At 25.2% G+C, this 24,727-nt stretch overlaps 1 protein-coding gene across 2 annotated transcripts; it reads left to right on the top strand.

Annotated features, from left to right (window-relative positions):
- Positions 1–248: 248 nt before the first annotated feature.
- Positions 249–18,509, top strand: LOC135923706 (26S proteasome non-ATPase regulatory subunit 12-like). Of its 2 annotated transcripts, none has more exons than XM_065458610.1 (11): positions 249–385; positions 426–614; positions 656–763; positions 805–909; positions 11,928–12,077; positions 12,123–12,257; positions 12,817–12,929; positions 17,758–17,923; positions 17,977–18,054; positions 18,100–18,169; positions 18,216–18,509. In XM_065458610.1, exons 1-11 carry the CDS (start codon positions 296–298, stop codon positions 18,377–18,379), a joined length of 1,368 nt encoding a protein of 455 aa, XP_065314682.1. In that variant the 5' UTR covers positions 249–295; the 3' UTR covers positions 18,380–18,509. The 2 variants fall into 2 exon arrangements, with proteins under 2 accessions (XP_065314682.1, XP_065314683.1); XM_065458611.1 differs by having other exon boundaries at positions 256–368.
- The last annotated feature ends 6,218 nt before the right edge of the window (positions 18,510–24,727 follow it).

Below are 24,727 nucleotides of genomic sequence, written 5' to 3' on the forward strand. Positions count from 1 at the left end.
GCGACAGTTCTCGGACTGTTGCGCGTACAAGTACGTGCGGCTTGCCCACAAACGTGTGAAGGGCTCCTCATTTTTTTTCCTCCCCTAAATTAACTATCCAGTTTGATGGATTTTTTGAGGAAAACCTAGCGTAGCTCTGTTGTATCCACAACCAGAGGGCGAAAACGCTTTTATCACGTATCACGTATCTGTCAACTGTCATGTCCCGTTACATGAAATACTCTGTAATGTTAGTTGTCAGGTTTTAATATTCTGATTTTCAAAATTTCATTCAATTTATAAAATATTTGAAGTAATGGCTGATATTATAACTTCGCAAAAAATGGAAGTGGATTATTCAGATACTGTGGATAAAATATTACCAGAATGTTTAGAATTAGTCAAAGTATCAAATGATAAAAAAATATTTTTTATTTAATTATAAGGGTGGTCAAATAAATGAAGCTATAAATAAATTATTAAATTTGGAAAAATTAACAAGGACATCTTGTGATATGATATCTACTTCTAGAATTTTAATAAGCATCGTTAAAATTTGTTTTGATTCACAAAAATGGGATTTGCTTAATGAAAACTTGAAAGCATTAACTAAGAGAAGGAATCAATTAAAACAGGTTTAAAAATAATCTTTTGATATAATCATTTATGATATAAGGCAATCACAAATTTAATACAAGAAGTATGCACGTATGTTGATAAAATTGAAAACCAACAAATTAAATTAAAACTGATTGATACAATAAGGGAAGCTACTGCTGGAAAGGTTTGATCATTATTTGAGTATAACAATTGATTAATGTCTAGCTCTATGTTGAAGTAGAAAGGGCTCGTTTAACAAAAATTTTAGCAGATGTCAAAGAAAAACAAGGAAATTTAAAAGATGCACATGAAATTTTACAAGATGTTCAGGTATAAATTAAAATTTTTCTTATTATTTTTAAGTATTATTTTCTTCAAATATTTAATAAATTAAGCAAATAATATTTCCCTAGTTATAAATTTTTCTTATAATATTTAGTTAAACATTCTTTTAAAAAAATATATTGAAATGAGTGGAATACTATTGAACTTTTTCAATAAAATAAGGATACAAAGAACATATTATAGTAATATAATTCCTATAAGAAAATATTTGCATTAAAGGTAAATGGAGTCAAGTGACCAAAGGTTGATAAAATATCAATAATTAAGGAACCAAAGGGATTTCAATTGTAAATCAACAAAGTGATTTGCCTCAATAATAAAAAACAATTAATATTAAATTTAAATCTGACAAAATTAATTATACATTTAATTAATTTCACAATTACACTTCATTTTTTCTAATAGTAATTATAATTAATTACATTTTCAAATATGTAATTAGGAATCAGCAGTTATAAATAATAATTACATTTATAATTTCTTTTCTTATTTAATAAATTTTTGTAAAATGCTTAATAATTTTTATATCATTTATTTTTTTTACAATATATTAATAATTGCAATATTTCTAGGGCAGTGCCGATATTAAATATCGGATTACAGATATTTATCATTTTCCAAAAATATTGGATTGGGCCGATACCTGCAAAAAACTGATCCAATCTTTTTACTTATCTTTTTTTTGTTATTTTATGTTATGTCTATTTATTTTATATTATACTATTTTCTAAATAAATTTTTTTTAAACAATGCTATGCAAATACACAACACCCTCTAAATTTTATTTCATTTTTAATTAAATTTATAGTATTTTAAAAGTTTTTTTTATAAAAATAGAAAGGAACACCCAAAGTTTTATTTATTTTAAATCTTTTTAAATAATAACGCCAATTTTATTATTTATACTTTAAATAAAAGAAATTTTTGGTTTCTGAATTATGAAAATATTTTACAAAAAACAAAGATAATTTTGCAAAATGTATTATCTGCAGAATCTGAGTCTTCCTTCAGTACGGCTAGACCTGTGCGCCGATGTCTCAATTGACGGCGGCGGTTTTTTAAAATGGTGGCGGTGGCGCGATATTTATTAAAAAAAATTTTTTAAATAAATTTAATTTATAAATCAATGTATTACATTTTTTTATAATTTGGCGCTCTTTTCTAACACATTGTTAACATAGTTTATTTCTTAAATTATTTCCTGTCTCACTTCAATTTAAATTCATGTATTTTCTCATTCTCAGAAATAGACTAAGGAATTGCATTTTCACTCAGATCAGAGTCACATAAACAACACATATTAGTAATATTCTATAGATTTTTATTATAACAAATATATATTTGGAATGCAAACAAAATATTAAGTAAGAAATATAATAAATCAGAATTCAGATTTAGCTAAATTATAATTATCATGAATAAATAAAATTTTATCAAGATTGGTGAGACATAAAGAAGTCCTTTTTTCATTGAGTATTAATCCAGAAATGGAAAAAATTCTTTCGCTGGGTGTACTGGTTGCAGGTATACAAAGAACCTTCCTAGCTAAATTAGCAAGCCTAGGAAGTTCCAGTTGCTTTTTCTTCCAAAAGGTTAATGCATCCTCTTCTGGGATATTATTTTGGCTTAGCAAAATATGGCATTCTTGTTCTAAATTACTTATATTGTTATAATCACTGCCTGGAATGGAATGTTTACGAGCTATTTTGGCGATATAAGAACTGGAAGTCTCCCCATTATCTTCAACTTGGATTTCACTTTGTGCATTTTTATCATTTTCTAAAAGTTTTAAATGTCTTGTTAAAAATTGCAATGATGTAGTAGAATTGAATTTAAATATTCTGACACAATTTTCATTTAAATCTGGGATCAAGGAGAGTCGTTAATATCTAATGTTCAAAATATAATTTTATTAATAAAAATATAAAATAACTTGAAGTTCAGTAATGGGAAACCTATGGTCAAGCTTTTTTTGCATATTTTCTTTTAAACAAATAATATCTGAGGAATCAGATATATTGATCTGTATGTGAGTTTCTATTTCACTGGGAAATAATAACCCTAGATTTATAGTCGATCCCTTTTGAGAGGAAAGAAATTCCACCGACTCTCGGAATGGAATTAATGCGACATAAAACTCGTCAATCATATCCCATTCACTATTAAATAGTTTTAAACATTGTTTTCCTATTTTATTCAAAACATTATTAATAGGATTTTTGTTCACGCTACGAACACTTTCTAGCATAATTAATATGCTGTGCCAGTGGGTAGGGCAATTTAATTTTAACGTTTTTGTATTATATAAATTGGCTGGTGTAATGACATTTCTATTATCCGCTTTGTTATCAAAATGGTCATCAAGGTATGGATCAGAATCATCAATATCCAAGATATGACCTGTCTCATAAATTGACTGGAGACATTTACGATGCTCATCTTCAATTTCACATTCCAAATCAGCTACTCTATATCTGAGGGCTGTAATAATTTCTCTAATTTTTTTAAGGAGATTATCAATTCTGGCAACTTTTTTTATGCCATCAACTGTAACCAAATTATGTAGTCCATAACCTAAGCATAAATGATGCTCATAATCCCCCAATCTGACGCTTCTTTTGACATTTGCCCCTGCACCAGTTACCATTTGTATTATTTTGGCTTTTAAATGAAACTCCTCTTCGATACCATCAATCTCCGATAATATGGTTTCCCCAGTATGCTTTTGAGTCACATTTCGGGTTGCCAGGGTAAAATATTTTAAATTAAAATTTTCATCTAAATGATGAAGACTAAATGTAATATAATTTCGCCGCTTGAACTGATTGGTCCATAAATCAAAAGTAATGGAACAGAATTTTGGACCAGCATCAATAAGGTTTAAAACATGTGCCTTTATAGAACAATAAACATCATCAAGTGCTCCCCGACTAATAGTTGTCCTATTAGTTCTGATGAAGAATCAATTATCTTATATTTCTATTTTTTTAGGCAATTTATTTAATAATCATTTTATTTAAATTTTAAACCTTTAGAAAATCTGTCATCCCATTATTGCTTATAGAATCAAATGGCAATAAATCTAAGCAGCACATCAAAACATAATTTCGCCCTATTAGAAAAAAGATATTTAAAAAAGAGAAACAAATAAAAAATTTGATTTAGTTTTAAAGTTTTACATAATTATTTTAATAAATTATATATTAAGTTTATACATTAACAAGATCTCAAAATAGAGCTGACAATAAACAAACTAAAAATTTATTTGTTTTAAAGTTTTACATAATTATTTTATTAATTTAAATTATACATAAGTTTATGCATTGGATCTCGAAATAGAGCTGACAATAAACAAACTAAAAATTTAGTTGTTTTAAAGTTTTACATAATTATTTTAATAAATTATATATTAAGTTTGTACATTAAAAAGTTCTCAAAATAAGAGCTGACATTTAGTTGTTTTGAACAAATAGAGCTTAATAAAATTAATTTAACCAACCAGTTAAAAATTTAAAATGAATATTAATAAACATTAATACTAACCTAAGAGCCATTTTTTATCTTTTATATTCTTGCTACATGTTGGCGTTGGCTTTAGAAACATTTTTAGAGTAATGGATTTATTATTATTAGTTTTTTCTGATATTTTATGCACATTAATTAAGTGACGAGAAAGGTTACTCGTATACTTATATTTTTGCTATAACATTTGATATCATAACTAAAATATAAATTATATATAAATATAAGTCTAAAATTAAAATAAATTACTGTGAAAATGGATTATTTTTATCCGAATCTTCCTCATCTTTTTTCCCCAATTTTAAACAAGGTTCACAATAAATATAATCAGTCATTATCATGCTTTTCTTATTCTCATTCTTCAAAATAAGATTTCCAAAGTACTTCCACACATAACTTGATTTTTGATTAGTAGAGAGAGTTGTTATTTCATAATTGTATATAGGGTGGTTTAAAACGCGCAAATCCATAAAAATAATTAATATAGCCGAAATGAATATGGTGTATGAATGAATGTAAATGATATACACTATTCTATTATATAAAGCAATAGAATACAATTCATGTTTTATTATATTAATGTTAATATTCAAATTTAAATAATAATAATTTAATATATAAATATAATAAAACAACATTCTAAATATTATACACGCCGCGCCACCGCCATAAGAAAAATCGGCGGCTAGCCGGCTCACGCCGCTGATCTCAATCGGCGGCTGTTCCGGTGTGAATAAAATTGCCGGCTTGAGCCGGCGGCGCACAGGTCTAAGTACAGCATAGGACATAGTCCATAAAGCTTATTGCCTGAAAATCTAGAAGCTCTCATACAGAGTTGGGCAGGTCCTCCAAAAAAAGAATCTAGATACAGATTCTTTATAAAAAAATGAATCTTAGATACAGATACTAGTATCTTTTTCAAAATATCAAAAAGATACAAGATAAAAGATACTTGTATCTTTTACTAAATTAGAGTATCTTAAATACAAGATACTTTTAAAATATCAATACCGATTAAATTAGAATAGTTTATAAAATACAGTTTTTATTATTTATTTGTGAAGAACATAGCATACACATATAAATATAAGAATGAATATTTGCAATAATTAAGAAAATATTTATTAATGAATTAATTATAATAACCAGGGATTTTATTATTAGTTTTTGCCCTTTAATAAGGTTATTTTCTGTTTTGTTTTAAATATAGCTTGTATTCTGAGTATATGGCTTAATGGCATCTCTAAAAAAAATATACTAGTTATTTTATCATTATCTTTAATAAGTATTTATCATTACTTGTTTGTGATATTTATGTATTTTTTAAATTAGTTTATTTTCTAATATGACTTATTAATTCTTGTGTTTGTAATTTCTTATATATAAATATCATTTAAATCTCTTTTCAAATTTTTTTTGAAAATTTGCAATAAGAAAAAAAATTAAATCATATGATTTATTAGAATTTGCAGGTTTCTGTTTTATTTTAATTATAGCTTATATTCTGAGTATATGGCTAATTGGCATCTCTAAAAAAATATACTAGTTATTTTATCAATATCTTTAATAAGTATATATCATTACATGTTTGTGATATTTATATATTTTTTAAATATCTATATTTTCTAATATGACTTATTAATTCTTGCGTTTGTAATATCATATATATAAATATCATTTAAATCTCTTTTCAAATTTTTTTTATATATTTCTTGCAAAATCATTTATTATATATAAAAAATATTAAAATAATGTACAACATTATATTATAATTATTAAATACATAACAATTTTCTTTAATGCGTTTTAAATTAATTAAATAAATACTGTAATGTAATTTTACTTATATCATAAATAAATAAAAGTAATTAATAAAGTTAAATTCTACCTTATTATAATTATTTTATTAAGAGCCTTTTAAAATTATCTAATTTTATATATCAATTGTAGCTTAAATATTTCCTCTAATAAGATTGCTAAAATAATAATATATAAAATATATTAGGGATGTGCCGATATTTTTTATTGGATCGGGCCGATTTTACCCATTTTTAAATATTGGTTATCGACCGATATTATAAAATTTGATCCGATATAAAATGGCTTCTTTAACAAAAATAAAATTTTTATAAAAAGTTTTATCTAAAATCACTTATTTTTATAAATAAAATCTAAATCCATTTTTATATATATTTATTTAATAATAATTAATTAATTAATAAACATTCTGCCATATTGTTATTTTTTATGCGCGTTCTGTTTATAAAAGTGTGCGATATTCTCGTCAGAATCTGTTTTTAGCGCTGGTGATATTGACAGTTACTATCGCCACAAGCTGACCTCTGATAAATTGGAAATATTGGTATTTCTAAAAAGAAATCTTCGATATATTAATGTTAAATATTATTTTAAATATTTATTTCAAATTTCATAATATAATTGTTTATTACTTATTATGTATATAGATTAATGTTATTACTTATTAAGTATTTTAACAATAAAAATATTTTATATAATTTTAGAATTGCAATTGAATTGAATATAAACTATAACTGATCATTATAATATATTTAAATGACATAAGTTACGGTATAGTTAAATTATAGATGCTATACTAATAAAAAGTATATTAAAAATTAAAACCATTGGTATCTTTACAGAATACAAAATTAGATATGAGATCGGATCGGTAATCAACCGATATCAATTCAATGGATCGGATCGTCCTCTAAAAAGTGGTATCGGTACACCCTTAAAAAAATATATCCAAAATGATTTTAATTTGATAATCAAGCATCTTCTATAAAAATTTTTAATAACAATTATCTAAGAGGGACTTAAGTGTAGGTATTATTATGTTATTAATAATAAAATAAAAATGTATAATATACTTTAATATGTTTAACAAAGTTTGTAGAGGAACTTTATTGAACTTTAATAACTTTTTTACTTGTGCAATTTTGACATTCAGCTTGTACCTTGTTTATTTTCACATGAATTACTTTATAAAATTTTCTATCTAGAATTTTAAGATTCGGATTTGATTCAGGAGAACCTGTCTCCATAATTTCATCTTCACTACTATGATTGTTAAACATTCTACAAATTAAAAAATATTACATATAAAATATATCCTTATCTTATTTAGTTTTGGTGTTGTTATTTTTAATCTATCTATCTTTGTGACCTGTGAAATTTCCAACTAATTTTCGTTATCAATATATTTAAAATATAGCAGGAAAAAATAAAAAAATAATACAAGATTTCACGAAGAAAATTAAAAAGAATCTGTATCTGTATCTTTTTAAAGAAAATGAAAAAGATACAAGATTCTTCGAAATAAAGGATCTTAGATAAAGATACAAGTATTCGCTGTACTGCCCAACTCTGCTCTCATATTTATTAAAAAAAATCTAATATATTATAATTCATACCAACATAAAATGAATATAATATTAAATATATTTTTTTAAATTAGTCTTAATTGTAAAAATTAAAAAATTAAATAAAATGCATAATTCGATTTTTTTTCAAAAAAAATATTGATTTCTTAATTACATTTGGTTCAATGGGGTGTGGTGAAAATTCAGTATAAATATCAGATTGGATTTGAAGCAATATTGGATCAGATTGGTCAAAAATATGTGGATCGGCACAGCCCTAAATATTTCATTCATATTTTTGTTGGAAACATAATGAGTTATTCTGAATCTTTAACTTTTACTTTGGACTCTGACAATAACCAACTCCGATAAAGCTCTTCAAATACAATTTTACTTTTGATAAATCAAAATCATCAATATTCAATCAATTTTTTTAAAAAAAATAACTAAAAATGATAAAACCACAGGCACTGTTTCTGCACTCTGCGAACAGATAGTAAAGGGAGTAAATCAAACACATGATGGTATATAATTATTAACTTTAACTTTTTATCCCTAATCTTCTGTCGTTAACACAATAATCATTAATAAATTTTTTACTAAATCATCAAAAGCAAATATTCAACAAACTTTACCAGAATTTTTTCTGTCATCAAGTGGCTAATGATTTAATTGTATATTTTGTTACAAAAAGTCCAAAGCATTGTTATCTTCATCAGCACCCATAGAAGGACATTTAGCTTTGCAACATTGCTAAATAAATATTATAAAACACATTTAAATAACGAACTGTTTGAGAAACAGATAAATTTTTTTAAAATATTAGTTAAAAATATATTCAAACCATTTGTTGATTATAGTAAAAAAAGGGGGCTTCAAATGTTAATGCCCATAATATCTTTTTAAATTTTGATGACATAAATGATGCTCTATTTTGTAACACAGAATTTGATTTGCATTTCTTAACATCATATATATAAATATAATCTTTATAGTAATTAACATACAATGTCATATGATATTATACTTTATATTGAATCAGTTATACTTTTATATTTTTCAAACATTATGAATATATGTTATATTCTATTTAATAAAGTTTCTGGTTATTTTTTATGATTTTAAGTTAAATCTTCTTATAATCTTGCATTTGACTAGAAAAGGAATTGTAATATTGTAATTATAATTACTGTATAAAATCGCCATTATATGTAATGAATATTTTAATACTTTTAAAGTCAAAATTATTTGAATGGCCAAAATGTACTTGAGCAGGCTCCAAAAATAAATATGGCTGGACTTTGTCAAAAAGAAATTTAGTTCCCAGAAAATTACTCCCAGGAAAGTATTTTTTCTGAAAATAACTCCTTGCTAAAAAAATCGAGAAAAATTCCCCATTTTTTTAGATTCTAAAAAATTAACAAAATATGTATGGCTCTGCCGATTTTTATAAATAATTTCATAATAAATTATTGAAAGGATAATATACAATTTATCTGCTGTGTTTAAATATGTAATTTAAAATTTTACACTATTTTTTGTTATGTTATATTATATGCAAAAGAAAAGGATAAAACATCTAATGAGTCACATTTAGTTAGTATTGCTAGTGGATCGATTTACCCAATTTTAAAATCGATTAACTCAAAATTTTAGCCAAGAGTAAATTACCCATGCTAATTGATTATTCCCAAATATCAGAATGGTTTGGACTTCTATTGGCGAAAAGGGCAATAATATTTAAAAATTTTGATTGGCTCTTTTTAAAAATCAAATGGAGCTCATTAACAACATTACATTCACCTATAAACATTGCAAATATTTTAAATGAAAATATTAACTTATGAAAAATAAAATACACTTAATCATTCATAAAGGTTAGTTAGTTTTTTTAAAGTAAAAAATATTTATATATTATGAGACGTTGACACAAAGATTGATGGTAAATAAAAATCAATATAAATATACTAGCAATAACCTGTCAAGAATGACGGGGTTGAAGGGGTAATTAGTTAGTTTGTTTATATGGTATTAAATATGATTTATTTTAAAATTTAGGAGAAAAAGAGGTAAAATTGTTGCAATGTAACCTGTGAGCATTAAGGGTATTAGCAATATCAAAATTTAAATTTGTGATAGGAATCATATTGGGTAAAATTAAAAATAAAGATGCTTCAAAATTTTTGAATTTTAAATATGGGGTAGACATTGGCCTGAAATTTTTTTTGCAGACATAGTCAGGCCTGATCAAAAAACTAAATCCCATGCAACTTTCATAAAATTTTGTCATTTATTTCTATTGTAATTTAATAACAATGTCTTAAATTTAATTTTATATTCCATTTATTTCTATTGTAATTTAATAACAATATCTTAAATTTAATTTTATATTTAGAATATAATTTAAATTTCTGATAGAAATCATATTGGGTAAAATTTAAAATAGATATGCTTGAAAATTTTTTAATTTTAAATATGGACCAGACATTGGCCTGAAATTTTTTTTCTCAAACCTGGCCAACCCATAATAATTTTGTAATTTTTTCCCAAGCCTGGAGATAGGTAAATTTTTGAAAACCATATTGTTGGGAAATTTCTCAAGCCCGCCAAAGACCATAATAATTTTGTTAGTTGAGAACTGAAATAGAATATATAAAAGTTATAATTCATTTAAAAATAAAATCAGAATATGAAAGTTGCATCGGTTTGGTTTTTTAATCAGGCCTGGCGATTTCTGCAAAAAAATTTTTCAAGCCAATGTCTAGCCCATATTTAAAATTAAAAAATTTTCAACCATTTATATTTTACACAATATGATTTCTATCACAAATCTAAATTTTATTCTAAATATAAAATTCAATTTAAGACATTTTTATTAAATTACAATAAAAATAAATGACAAAATTTTATGAAAGTTGCATGGGACTTGGTTTTTTGATCAGGCCTGGCTATGTCTGCAAAAAAAATTTTCAGGCCAATGTATAACCCATATTTAAAATTCAAAAATCTTAAAGCATCTCTATTTTAAATTTTATCCAATATGATTTCCATCACATAAATTTTGATATTTTTACTACATGTCACTGTATACATTGCAACAATTTTACCTCTTTTTCTCCTAAATTTTAATATTTCTATAAAATTTATTAATAAAGTATATTTAGTACCAAAAAAACAAACCAATTAATTACCCTTCAACCCTGTCAGCTAGTATGGTAATAAACGGCAAAATTTTAAAAATATCAGCTATTAATTAATATATATATAATTAATATTTTAAATTTAATTATATTCAAGTTGGTGCATGCTTACGCATTTGAAACGGGAGGTTTGTGGTTCGACTCTCGTAGAGAGCAAAAAAATTACACTATATAGTCTCCTTAAATTTTAAATACATTAGGAAGATACGAAAATGATCATGTTTTGATTATGGAGATTATATATATTAGATAATTGGTGAAAAATTTGTGAATCAGCACAGCCCTAAAAATATGAATAAAAATTCTCCTTAAATATACACCCGAAATAAAATTTCCCAATTAAAAAATTTTTGTAAAATATATCCCTGAAAAAGATTTCTTATATAAAGTTGTTAATCAAAATTATCAACAATTAAAATTAGTTAATGTTAAACTTAATCTAAAGAAAGAATATCATAAGAAATACCTTTATATCAGTTTTTTTAAAAAGAATATTTATTTTTACAATTTTATAAATTTTTATAACCTATTTTTTTTAAAAATAATTATGAAATTATTAATCATTCTGGAAATTTTTCCGCTTGCCTTTGAAAAGAAAGTAGTGAGGGGGCGGGGTAAAACCTGAAAATTGCTACCTCTGCAAATCTCTGATATACATTATATTAAGTTAGATCATATGATAAAAAAAAATTTTTGTTCTCATTTTAAATAAATTTTTTATACTATATGGTTATTTTTTAATTTTATTATTAGATAAGTATTGTTTTTTAAGAAAGGTGTTAAGTGGCGTAGATTTTATAACTTCCTAAATCTTATTTGTTTACTACTATTATATGTAAATACATACTTCTTGTTCTATATATAAATAAATTAATTATCTTATATTTATTTTAAACAGATAGAAACCCTGGGTTCGATGGATAAACGTGAAAAATTTGAATTTATATTGGAACAAATGAGATTATGCCTTTTGAATAAAGACTTTTTAAGAATGCAAATAATAAGCAGAAAAATTAGTTCTAAAGCTTTGCATGATCCTAATTTTCAAGTTTGCCTTAAACTTTTATATTCATTTTTCTGAAAATAAACTCAGGATTTGAAATTGAAATTTTATGAATTGATGATTCAATTAGATCAAAATGAAAAATCTTATTTTACTATCTGTCAGCATTTCAAAGCAATTTATGATTTAACAGAAATACAAAACAACGAGACCGAAGCTCTCATTGTAAATTTTTATTTATTCATCATAACAACTTATATTTTATATTCATTTTTCAATAATTATTTAAATTAATCTACAACTTTATATAACTGTAATATAATTAGAGATTAAGCCCGAATAAAACGGGAATATTTTTTTTATATTCTCTAATCTCTATTAAGTTTGCAGGGCATCTTTACTTTTTGCCCAGCCTCGCCCATTAATTTTTTTCAAAGTATTGCTGCATACCAATACTACTAACTATATTAGGTATTTAAAGATTAAATAATAAGGCTGCCACAACCATGTAAAAATTTTGATGGGTGTCTAAAGATTTTATTCCTACATGAAATTATAAAATAATATCTTATTTACATTATTTATTTTAGTGGGTTAATTTAATGATATCATTTTAGTAATATGATTTTTATAATACTAATAATTGCTATAGGGAGGGTATAGGGGCTCGAGTCTGTTTTGAATTTTTTTAAAATCTAAAAAAATATGGTAATTAAAAAAAATGTTCAAGCACCTTGAGATTGTAAAATAAGAATTTTAATTATATTTGACAAAAAATATTTAGATATTGGCAAATATAGTGGTTTATTTAATCCTGTCGCCCTATTCATTAGAACAAGTTGATATGATTAATAGGATCCGTCAAGATAAAAAGATGGACAAATTACCCTTATACAAGTTTGATACTATTATATTGATTCCGGTTAGAATAGGACTGTGAACCCTCATTAAAAACCAGGGTTTGGATTAGTGATAAATCCATAAACCAGGATTCGGGGAGCAGTTAAGTTAGGGCTTGGGAAATTGATTTAAAATAAAAAATTAATATATTTATTTTATTAGAATCTTGATAAACATAATTTATTTGTTAGTGTTTACTAGTTTACATTTGTATTTTAATTATAAAAACATGTATCTTATATTATACCTTTTCTTGAATAGTTTCGATTTGTATTTTATTTTGATGATATACTGTTATCTAGATATAGCCTTATAGAAGGAAATTTCAGAAATAAAAAAATACTATTGATATCATTTTTCTATTGAAATATGTCTTATATTTACTTCGGAACACAATTTCAGAAATTCTGGAAATAGAAATATAAACTAGTAAATATTGGGACAATTCCAATTTATTATCATAAGTGAATTTAATTTTTTAAGATTTATAATACAAACTCTAATATTTTCATAAAGTGACATCTATTTTAGAGGAGAAATCTTTTTCTACATGAACCTAGTTAAATTTTAAATATCTAACATAGTAAACCGACAGGGTATTACAAATTCCAATGCATTAACTTGTGAGGCTTAGTAAAACTATTTTACATTATTAATTTCCTTTGATCATATTTATTTTATTAATCTAATATTCAAACAATAAATATTCTTAAAATATATTAAATTCTTATCAGTCGAAACCATAGAAGGGGGATAGCAGAGATCCTTCTGATTGAATATCATCAATAGTTTAATCATAATTTAAAGATTATTTTAAAAAGGGCTAAAAAAATAAATTCATTTAAAAAATAATGGAATAAATATTATTGAAAATTAGCAATGGTTTCCATAATATACCACTTTAAATTATAAAATAAATTATATATGAGATGCACCTTCAATTTTAACTGATAGGGCAATGGCCAAAGTAATAGTTAACCCTTATAAATTAAAAAAATAAATGTTTAAACAGATAAGAAAAAAAGCATTTTTATTTCTATTTCTTTTCACAAGTGTTGTTAAGAGGCTCTATTTGAGCCTATTTTTAAAAAAGGCTAACTCAATATTTTATCCAGAACAATGGACATCTTTTAACAAAATCTTGAGACTTAGGCAATATTTTTCTGGCTATAATATTATTTAACAATATTACTTTTCACTTAATAATTTTGTTGAGGGATTAACTTTATAATGAAGAATCATTCGATATTATAAATTATGACTACGAGTTTTATTAATATTGAAAGGCATTTTTGATGATTTTTAATAATCAAAAAATATTTTGAGGGACATTGTGACTGGAAAAACTCTTATAATATACTTTTTTTCAAATAAATTTTTTTAAAAATTAGTTTTCATAAAAAAAATTGGTATCGGCAAAAAAATGACATCTCTGTTAGTCCTTGTTGTTGGTGTCTAAATTACACTAATATATTTATGTGTTTATATTCCATAATTTCATCATATCTTTCTCGATTTGACTTAGGGCTAGGAGATGGATAGGGAATTTCTGGGAATATGGATTTTGATTTTATTGGTGGTGATTTATAATATCAGTGGGTATTGTATATTTTTGGGCAGCTGTTTTGGTAATACCCTGTGGTTCCGCAGTTGTAGCTGATGAAATTGATTTCTTTGATAATTTTAGCTAGTATGGAGAATACTGAGTATAGGCATACTTGATGAGTGGTTGATTCGGGTAGCAGTATATATAATTAATTGAATTGTTATTTCATATTTTTGTTGGAAACATAATGAGTAATTCTGAATCTTTAACTTTTACTTTGGACTCTGACAATAACTAACTCCGATGTGATATCTTTAAGTACAATTTTACTTTTAGTAGAAGATAAATCAAAATCATAAATATTCAATCAATTTTTATTAAAAAAATAACTGATGAAAATGATAAAACCACAGGCACTGCTTCTGCACTCTGCGAACAGATTGTAAAGGGAGTAAATCAAACACATGATGGTATATATAAATATTAACTTTTACTTTTTATCCCTAATCTTCTGCATTTAGAGAAAACATCGTTAACACAATAATCATTAATAAATTTTTTACTAAATCATCAAAAGCAAATATTCAACAAACTTTACCAGAATTTTTTTCTAAGTCATCAAGTGGCTAATGATTTAATTGTATATTTTGTTACAAAAAGTCCAAAGCATTGTTGTCTTCATCAGCACCTATAGAAAGACATTTAGCTTTGCAACATTGCTAAATAAATATTATAAAACACATTTAAATAACGAACTGTTTGAGAAACAGATAAATTTTTTTAAAATATTAGTTAAAAATATATTCAAACCATTTGTTGATTATGGTAAAAAAGGGGGGCTTCAAATGTTAATGCACATAATATCTTTTTAAATTTTGATGACATAAATGATGTTCTATTTTGTAACACAGAATTTGATTTGCATTTCTTAACATCATATGTATAAATATAATCTTTATAATAATTAACATACAATGTCTTATTATACTTTATATTAAATCAGTTATACTTTTATAACTATTTTAACATGCAATTAAAACTTTTTTTCTAATATTTCAACAGTTATATCCGTCATCACAAACATTTACAAAATACAATTTAATAAAAAAATATATATAAGCAAGGGTTTTTGAGGCATTATTTAGCTTATCCAAAATCATCAAAAGCCCAATTTAATAAAATTTCAACAACTATTTAATTTTTTATTTAAATTTATTTTATCTAAAATATTGATAATTATTAATTCCGGCAATATAAAAATCGATATATCCAAGATTCATGGTCAAATTTTTTTTGGTGAATTAAATAAAATAAGTCGAAAAGTTATTAATATTTTTTTCCTTTCCCACATTTTATACAGAAGATTTCAAATTTTTAGAGAAATCAAAGACGAAATGTAAAAAAGGTAAATACTTAAAAGCTGACGAGTTTCATAAATTCAATATATTTGAGGAAATTTTTATAACGATGAAAGGGTAGATTTATTTTTTTTAAAAATGTATAAATTATTGTTTATATTTAGTTTTGTTAAAATTCATAAAAGGGTGTGGTGTATTTAGTGGCCCCCGAGTTAGATTTGGAGTCGCAATAACAGACCCGGACACTAATAAATATATTGAAGAGGAAGGCTTGTGCAATCCATTAAAGGGTTAGCCGAAAATAACCGGAAAAAAATTCCCCAATAAATATTCTTAGAAAATAATTTCCCGGAATTGATTTTCTCAAAATTTTTAAATTTTATTTGAGAATTTTTATTGCGTGGATATATTAATAGGGAATTATTTCTCCTATTTTATTAATTTTGTAATTTTTAATATCTTAAAAAACAGGAATTTTTTTTCCGGGGAATTATTTTCCTAGATTCCCATAGTTAAACGTCTATAAAATTAATAAGAGATTTTTTTTATCAAATGATGTTTTGTTCGTATTTTTTTAAATAATATTCCACTATCTATTGTGAAAATATAAGATGCTTCCCCTCCCCCTTTTAAAATATTTAACATGTAGTACTTATTATTCATAACATTTTTACAGCTTTTTGAATTAATTTTCTAGGATGTAAAGATAAAATTTTCTACTCCGTTTAATGGAGATTTCTAGGTTAGCATAAAAAAATTTTGAATTAAACAATAATAAAATACGAAAATGTTGGTTAAATTAATAGAGAAAGTTTCACTTAACTGTATAATATTTCTTCTGTTGGATGAACCGAAAGCGAAAATATTTTTACTTTATAGGAAAAAATGGTAAATTTGTAGTATAAAAAATATTGAAATTTGTTATTGACGATATTTTTTAAGAAAAAACCGTGAAAACCCCAATAAGTTAATGGGGACGAGAGTAAGGGAGTGGTGGGCATTAGGGAAATATATTATTAGAATACATAAGACTTTTAAGAGTTTAAAAAAATATTTTACAAAAATTTGCTTCAAAGATGCAGACGTGGAACCAAGTTTAATATTGAACCATGTTGAAACCGAAAATAACAACTCCTTTGGGATATGCCAACTAGAGGATCTTTTTAATTTATTCGAACCTAAATCTCTGATTATCATATACTGCTGGATTTGAATATTTATAACTTCGTTAACAGTCAATTTTATATAAAAATAAAGTATTTTATTTTTTTTCACAAATTTTTACATTATTATGCCTTATATTCAGTACACGTTTGATTTTTCAATTTACGAACTTAGGCTTTTTATATTATAAAATAAATAAATTTATGTATTGTTCAGAGATGCATCAATTCAATTATTTTTTTTAAAGTTATATGCGCATTAATTTGTTAAATAGGCGATTTTGCCTTATATTTGATAGCCTAACCCGTTATATGCATTGATTTATTATAAATAAAAATTTATCTTAAAATTTAATTCCGATGCATTTTTGATAAACAAAATTTTAATTATTTTTTCCATTTAGGGTTGTCACATGCTGCCTCTCAGATATTTTTGGTCTAGTTACACCTCTCATGCTTATATTAAATGAAAAAAAATATTAAAAAGCCATGAAATCTAAATAAAATAAAAGGTTTGGGTTCACAGCCCTAGTATAATATATTTGGCACATTAAGAACTATTATTTTTAATGACAAGTTAATTTTTTTGTCTATAAATTATATATGAATATACCACCAGAATAAGTCATGAAATTAATTGCAACTAATAATTTCATTTAATAGTTATTTGTATTTCAAGCCTATATTTAAGGTGTCTGTAATTAATTTATTAGCATAAAAGCCAAAATATAGCATATATTATATAAATATATTCATAGAATACTGATAAAGTGGTTTTTAACGCAAGAAATTATTAACTACAAAGATTTTTTAGTGACCTTCGAAAAGGAGATAAAAGCTACTCCGAGCTTTAGAACGGTTCCTTCTTGTTTTTCGAATCTTGATAGATGGCAAGTTGACTTGATCAATAGGATTAACGAACACGTAATATTATGCAAATTAATTATTATTTTATTAAATATAATAACTTATTGCAGAATATCAGGATAATGTCCATTTATTATCAACGTATAAACTTGTTGAGAATGTCAGAATTATTGAATATGACACCTGAGGTTTGATACGTGTTAATATATATTTAATTACCCACCTTAATATAGGAATGTGAAGAAATTTTAAGAAACCTGGTCGTGTCAAAGATAATTCACGCTAAAATGGATCGAATTAAAAGTATTATTGTAAATTAAGCTAAGAATTTATTATATCGTTTATATAGACATAATAACATTTCATCAAATCAAAAATCAAAGTCCCGAGGATATTTTGAATGAATGGTCTCACAATAATGACGCCCTCATGAATTTGGTCAACAAAGCCAACCATATTATTAATAAAGAATTTATGATGCGAAAAATCAAGACACCATCTATCGCTGCTTAATTCCCCCCCCCCCCAACTTTTCATATTTATATTTTATGTTAATTTTTTTTATAATAAAAGAAACATTATGTGTTTTATTATATTTGAAACTTTTTACCTTTGATTTAATAAAGGGACATATAAAAAATAACCACTGTACTATAGTAAATTAGATACTTTTTCAACTTTGATAAGAATTTTTTGAATTATATTTTGTTAGAATGGCTGAGCGATCTAAGATTATATATCTCCGTAAGAATTTAAGATATACAATTCATTAATTACACTATTTATTATGATAACATTCCATAAATGAGATAATAAGATATAGGGGTGTACCGATACCACTTTTTGGAGGCCGATCCGATATTCCCGGTATCAAATTGATATCGGCCGATTACCGATCCGATATCATATTTAATTTTGTATTCTGTAATGATACCAATGGTTTTAATTTTTAATATACTTTTTATTAGTATAACATTTATAATCTAACTATACCATAACTTATATCATTTAAATACATTAATGATCAGTTATAGTTTATATTCAATTCAATTGCAATTTTAAAAGTATATTAAATATTTTTATTGTTAAATTACTTTTAAATAATAAATAAGTAATAACATTAATCTATATACATAATAAGTAATAAACAAATATATTATAAAATTTTAAATAAATATTTTAAATATTTAACATTAATATATCGAAGATTTCTATTTAGAAATACCAAAATTTTCCAATTTATCTGAGGTCAGCCTGCGGTGATGGTAATTGCCAATATCACCAGCTTCACTAAAACAAATTCTGAAGAGATTATCGCACACTTTTATAAACATAATGCGCAAAAAAAACAATTTGTCAGAATTTTTATTAATTAATTATTATTAAAAAAATTAAACATAACAATGGATTTCGATTTTATTTATAAAAATAAATGATCTTATAGATATAACATTTTTGAAAAATTTTATTTTTGTTAAAAACGCCATTTTTTATCGGTCGAAAAATTTCATAATATTGGACGATAACCGATATTTTAAAATGGGTGTACTAATAATTCTTTTTCCCAACATCATCCTGTAACATTATATATTGGAGTGAAGATATTGCTTTAATTCTATATAGGGTTAACATTTAACTTAAAATCTACTAAAAAAGCTCGCATCTGAAAACCACCTTTTTCTCTTAATAAAAGTTTTAATAGTTTAGATGTTATTCGATTTGGGTTGGAAATAATAATTTTGCAATATTAGGAGTTAGTGTCCACAAGTACATTTAATCTCAGTAAAAAATGAATCAATAGGAAGGAAAGATTTTTTTAACTGCATCTTTTTAGTTAGATCTCGCATTCTTAAATATAGTCGCTTAATTAGGGTTATAATTACATCGTTGGACGAAATTGAGGTAGGGTCTAAATATTATTATCGAAGGCCTCCTTCACCTTTATGTAAAACATCAGACGACACGGTGTTTTTAAAATCGCTCCTTATAAATTTCATAATTGAGAGGTTATAACCTAATTGGAGCGATTTTTAATTAAGCCACTATTTGAAAATTAACATTGAAACTAGAATAACTGGAAGGATTATATTGGAAATTGAGGCAAATATAGATGACGAATTTCATAAATTATATGACATTGTTAAGTCAAAAGCAGACCTCTATGAGTTAAAATTTGACTACCTCAACTGGCACCAAAGCAAGTATATCCTTCCAATATTAATATAAGGTCAGTCGAAGAATACTATTAATTAAATATCTATCACCCTCTTGGATACTTTTATAACTCAAATTGATGAAAGGTTCTTAATTAATCTGGCAGCACTTACATATCTGCAAATATTATTACTGCAGAATCTTTCCAAATCTATTTTAAATCTTGATAGAGAAAAAATTAAACGTTTGGCAGATTTTTTGAAGATGATACCATAATGCATTAATAGCTGAATGCAAACAATGGTATAAAAAGTTTAAATGTGATTGATAATGTTAAATTCCATAGATGCATTTTCTTAATATATTAAAATTATATATTTTGGCAAAAGCCTATTATTATTACTACAAGTGAAAGAGCATTTTCTTCTTAAGAATAAATACTTGAGAAGTTGTGTACTGGCTATTTGCCCTATAGACCTTTTGTCTAAAGAGCTCCAATATACCGGAAATTCGCCTATAAACAATTCCCCTATAAATATTTTGGTTGTCATTTCGATTATAGATTTTTCGATCTAATCAATGAGTGCCGACTGGCGTCAATGATTGCCGAAAAATGCCAATGAAATCCAACATGTACTAAGCCAACGAGCGCTAATGAGTGCCAAATCACTATACTTATTAACAAATCCGCATTTTTATTTATCATTCATTGGCGCTTGTTACCAATTATTAGCACTTACTGGCGCGAGTTAGGACTCATTACGTTTATTAGCATTCATTGGCTTTTGTTGGTCCTCATTGACGATTGTTGGTGGTCCTTAGAAGAGAAAGCTTTAGAAGCACTCCATTCCTGAGATGTAATGTTGTTAAATGGCAAGATTTGAGTCGATTTTTTAAAAAGAATAACAAAATTTTTACCAGTAACCCTCAATATTTCCTAATAGACATCAAAACTTATGCCATCTATAAGCCACATCTTCAGGCATGCTTAATATTTTTCTGGACAAAATATTGAGTTACACGTTTTTACAAATAGGATCTAATCAAGCTGTTTAACATTGTCACTTAGAAGTACTATCCCTAAAATGGATATAATATTTTAAGTCTTCTTAATATACATAGGGAGTTGACACCAAGCGCTGATGAAATCATTGAAAAATTAGCTCAGTTTCAAAGAAGATTGAATTTCACATTATAGAATTATAATATGCTTCTTAATTATACTTTTTACTATTTTTTAATTTACCATATTTTTATTTTCATGAATACTTTGTAAGTTTATATACATGAAATAATTCTTAAGAATATTTTTGTGCATTAATCTATATTTCCAACATTTTTTAAATATCATTTAAATTTTAAATGCTTAAAAAATTTATATATTTTTTTACAAAGTTCATTTTCAAGACATTTCCTTTAAAGATTATATACATGTTATCATTAATTAATATTTGATATAATTGCCAATATTTTAATCACTTTTCCTAATAAATTTCTGAAACTTACGATATTCTTAAATAATCCTAGAATGGTAAAAAAATTTATTCCCATAGCAAATTCCTGCGTATGTACTTATTTTTAAGAAGCACACCTTTGTCTTTATTTTTATCTCATTAATTTTCATAATACAAGTCAAAATTATTTTCTTAATTAGAATTTATTTTGACACCAAATAAATCACAGAATTTATTCTTATGAATTAAATACAAAAATAAAATATTGTTTCATATTGAAATCAGAGCATTTCATAAATTTATGATTTAACTAAAAATGGTGCTTATAAAAAATATATCAAATTTTGCATGAATATTTTTTAGGACAAAAGCTGCAAAAAACCCAGATCAAGTTAGTTTGTTTTTATTTAAAAGAGGGTCAAATAAAAGCAACATAGTTAACGAAGGCTAATATAGTAAATAGATACTGTTAAATAAATAAAATCTCCTTGACAAACCCTTATAACATAATAATATTATGTAAGCCAAATCTCCAGGCTCACATAATATTATTTTGGCTAAAATTTTAATCGGGCTGTTTTTAAAAATCGATCCAAATCTGAAACTTTAATATAAAGTTAATGAATATATCTTCATTTTTTTTCATTAAAAAAACGTTTTTATTTTTAAAAAACGTTAAATTGTTTATATTATTCTAAAAACATAATTGCGATTGGTTTATAACATATAAAACAGATTTATTAATCTAACTATAATATCAATAAATTTTTTAAAAATATATAGTAAAATAATTCAGTTCATCAAAGAAGATTCATATCTTATTTATAATCTTAAATTCGTTTTTCATTTGCCACAATCGTTTCTTAGAGCAACCTTCTTTTTCGTCCTTTTGGTCATAACAATCAACAAAGCCATCGCATAGTTTATCCATGTTAAAGGCCGAATAAATTATTCTATTTTGACTTCTTAATATCTCCGCATTTTCTTCGGTTAAACATGCAAATAAATTTCTATCCATATCAATCAATAAATATTCTTGATCCATTTTCATTGTGTATTTTTGAAGCAAGAGTATTAAGCATACCTTTTATCAAAATAAGAAAAGTATACACAATCTCTCTTTTAATAATTAAGAAATAATACTATATTTTAAGATTATCTCCAAACAGTCTCATAACTAAAATTCACTTAAGGGGCACTGATGGAGGAGGTCTGTTTAGAAATTTGCATATTTAGTTTATATATTTATTTGATTATAACATTTTATTAGATAAATAATCATACATACAATTATAAAGAAAATAAATAAGAAAATCACAAAAAATAGGCCAAAATTACTTGTTTTGAACTGTTAAGATTAATAATACCTAATCAATATTAGAATTAGAATTAATTAATTTTATTCAGTATCAGCATATTATTTATATGTTATTCATGATAGTAAATTTAGACAGATGAATTACAAATGATTAATTTGTGTAATATTGCCTAGAATTAATAATTTATTTTCGGATCATTGTTATTGCCAAATGCATTCGGTGGAAATTAGCCACACTGGAAAAAATACTTTTAATTTGCTTGAAATATGAGGTGAAACATATATTTTTCAAATAAACGAACCTTCGGACGGTCAATATATTTGACATCACCTGATACCGGGGGAAAAGGGCTTCTCTAATATCGAATTGGTTTTAAAATGAGATAAGAATAATCTTGAAGTGGAATCAAGCCCTAGTTTTAGTTAATATTAACAGGTTAATTCTAATCTTGCCATTTAAAAATTTATATATCATGATAAAAATGTTTCAAACGAGTGACCTGTAACATGAAATGTATGTATGAGTGGAGGAGGGGGGGGGGGGGTATAGTAGTTAAAATAAGGAATTTCAAAACAACCAAGTGACGGGTTTTAGATTACAAAGCGCGATGTATTTTTGAGCCACCCAGTATATCCCTATCTTTTTTGAACATATCTCTAGCCTTATCCTATATCTTTGTTTTAGACGAATAATATTTACTTTACAAATTTGAAAATGGTGGAATTGGTATCATACATTTAGAGCAAAACATTGGATCAAGTCTTCGCATAATCTAAAATATGGCTTAGTCCCAGAGTTTACCTTTTTAAACAAACACATGGTAACTTTTTTTAAAAACCAAATGGCCTCCTTTAACCAGGCTATTAACTAGATTGAAAAATAATATACTTTTTGAAATAAAATCCTTATGTGGCAAAAAAAGCAAGTAGAGGTATGCAAGGCTCGGCCAATTAAAAAATTTTGCACAAGTTGCCAGCCCCGATTTGTTAAATAATTTATCCAGCCTGGACCGTTATATTTCTTAAAAAATTTCAAAAAGTCAGATCCAACTCTATATTTAAAAATATCAGGCCATGCTTTCTCGTTAAATTTTGCTAAAAGTCTGTCACGGCCCTAATTTTTTTATACGAATTTTCCGCCCTTCACATTTTTAATATTTATATATCATTTTTTCCCCAACAACTGTTTTATAAGTCATTGTGTTTGATATCTGTTTCTGTATTGTGCTATTTAATTTCTTCTTAATTTACTATTTTAGTTAAATAGCTCTTAAAATACAAAGTAGTTAACGAAATATAATTTATTTATTAATAGTAAATGGAAATAAAAATATTAGCTTGAAATTAAAAAAATATATCAAATTTTATTACCCGGGGTGTATTCAAAAATTTACGAAAAAGGGTTTTGCGATACTCTGCCTGATTTTTTTATATATAAATTGTTGGGTTCGGCCCGAAATTTTTATCCTATTGCCCGGCCTGGCCTAATTTTCTTTTACGATTTACCCAGCCCATTACAACCTCTTATTAAGTCCGGTCAGTTGAATTTGTTTAAAAATTTTCCCAGGTCTGGCCCGTGGGTCGGACTTTGCATATCTTTAATATACACTATCTCTCCTAGCTCAGATAAGTCATTCTTTCAAATGTAAATTCCTTAATTGCTAACAACATCCATCTTAAATAAATTTATTATGAAAACATAAAAACTAGGACGGGACGAATGGGTATGCCTCCCGTCCCATCAAGTAAAACCTATTCAAACTCATCCCTTCCCAGGTATAGCATCTTGTGAGACGTTCCGTTCCGAAAATGAACAGGAGAGACATTTGACTTTTTTACCCCTAAACTAATTTTAAATTTGTGATTAAATTTTACCTGATAAATTTGTATACGGAACATGATAGCTTCTTTTAAAATTATCGTAATCTCAGATCA

Source organism: Gordionus sp. m RMFG-2023, chromosome 2 (genome assembly GCF_954871325.1).
Source record: "Gordionus sp. m RMFG-2023 chromosome 2, tfGorSpeb1-WG-v2, whole genome shotgun sequence".
NCBI classification, from domain to species: Eukaryota; Metazoa; Nematomorpha; class Gordioida; order Chordodea; family Parachordodidae; genus Gordionus; species Gordionus sp. m RMFG-2023.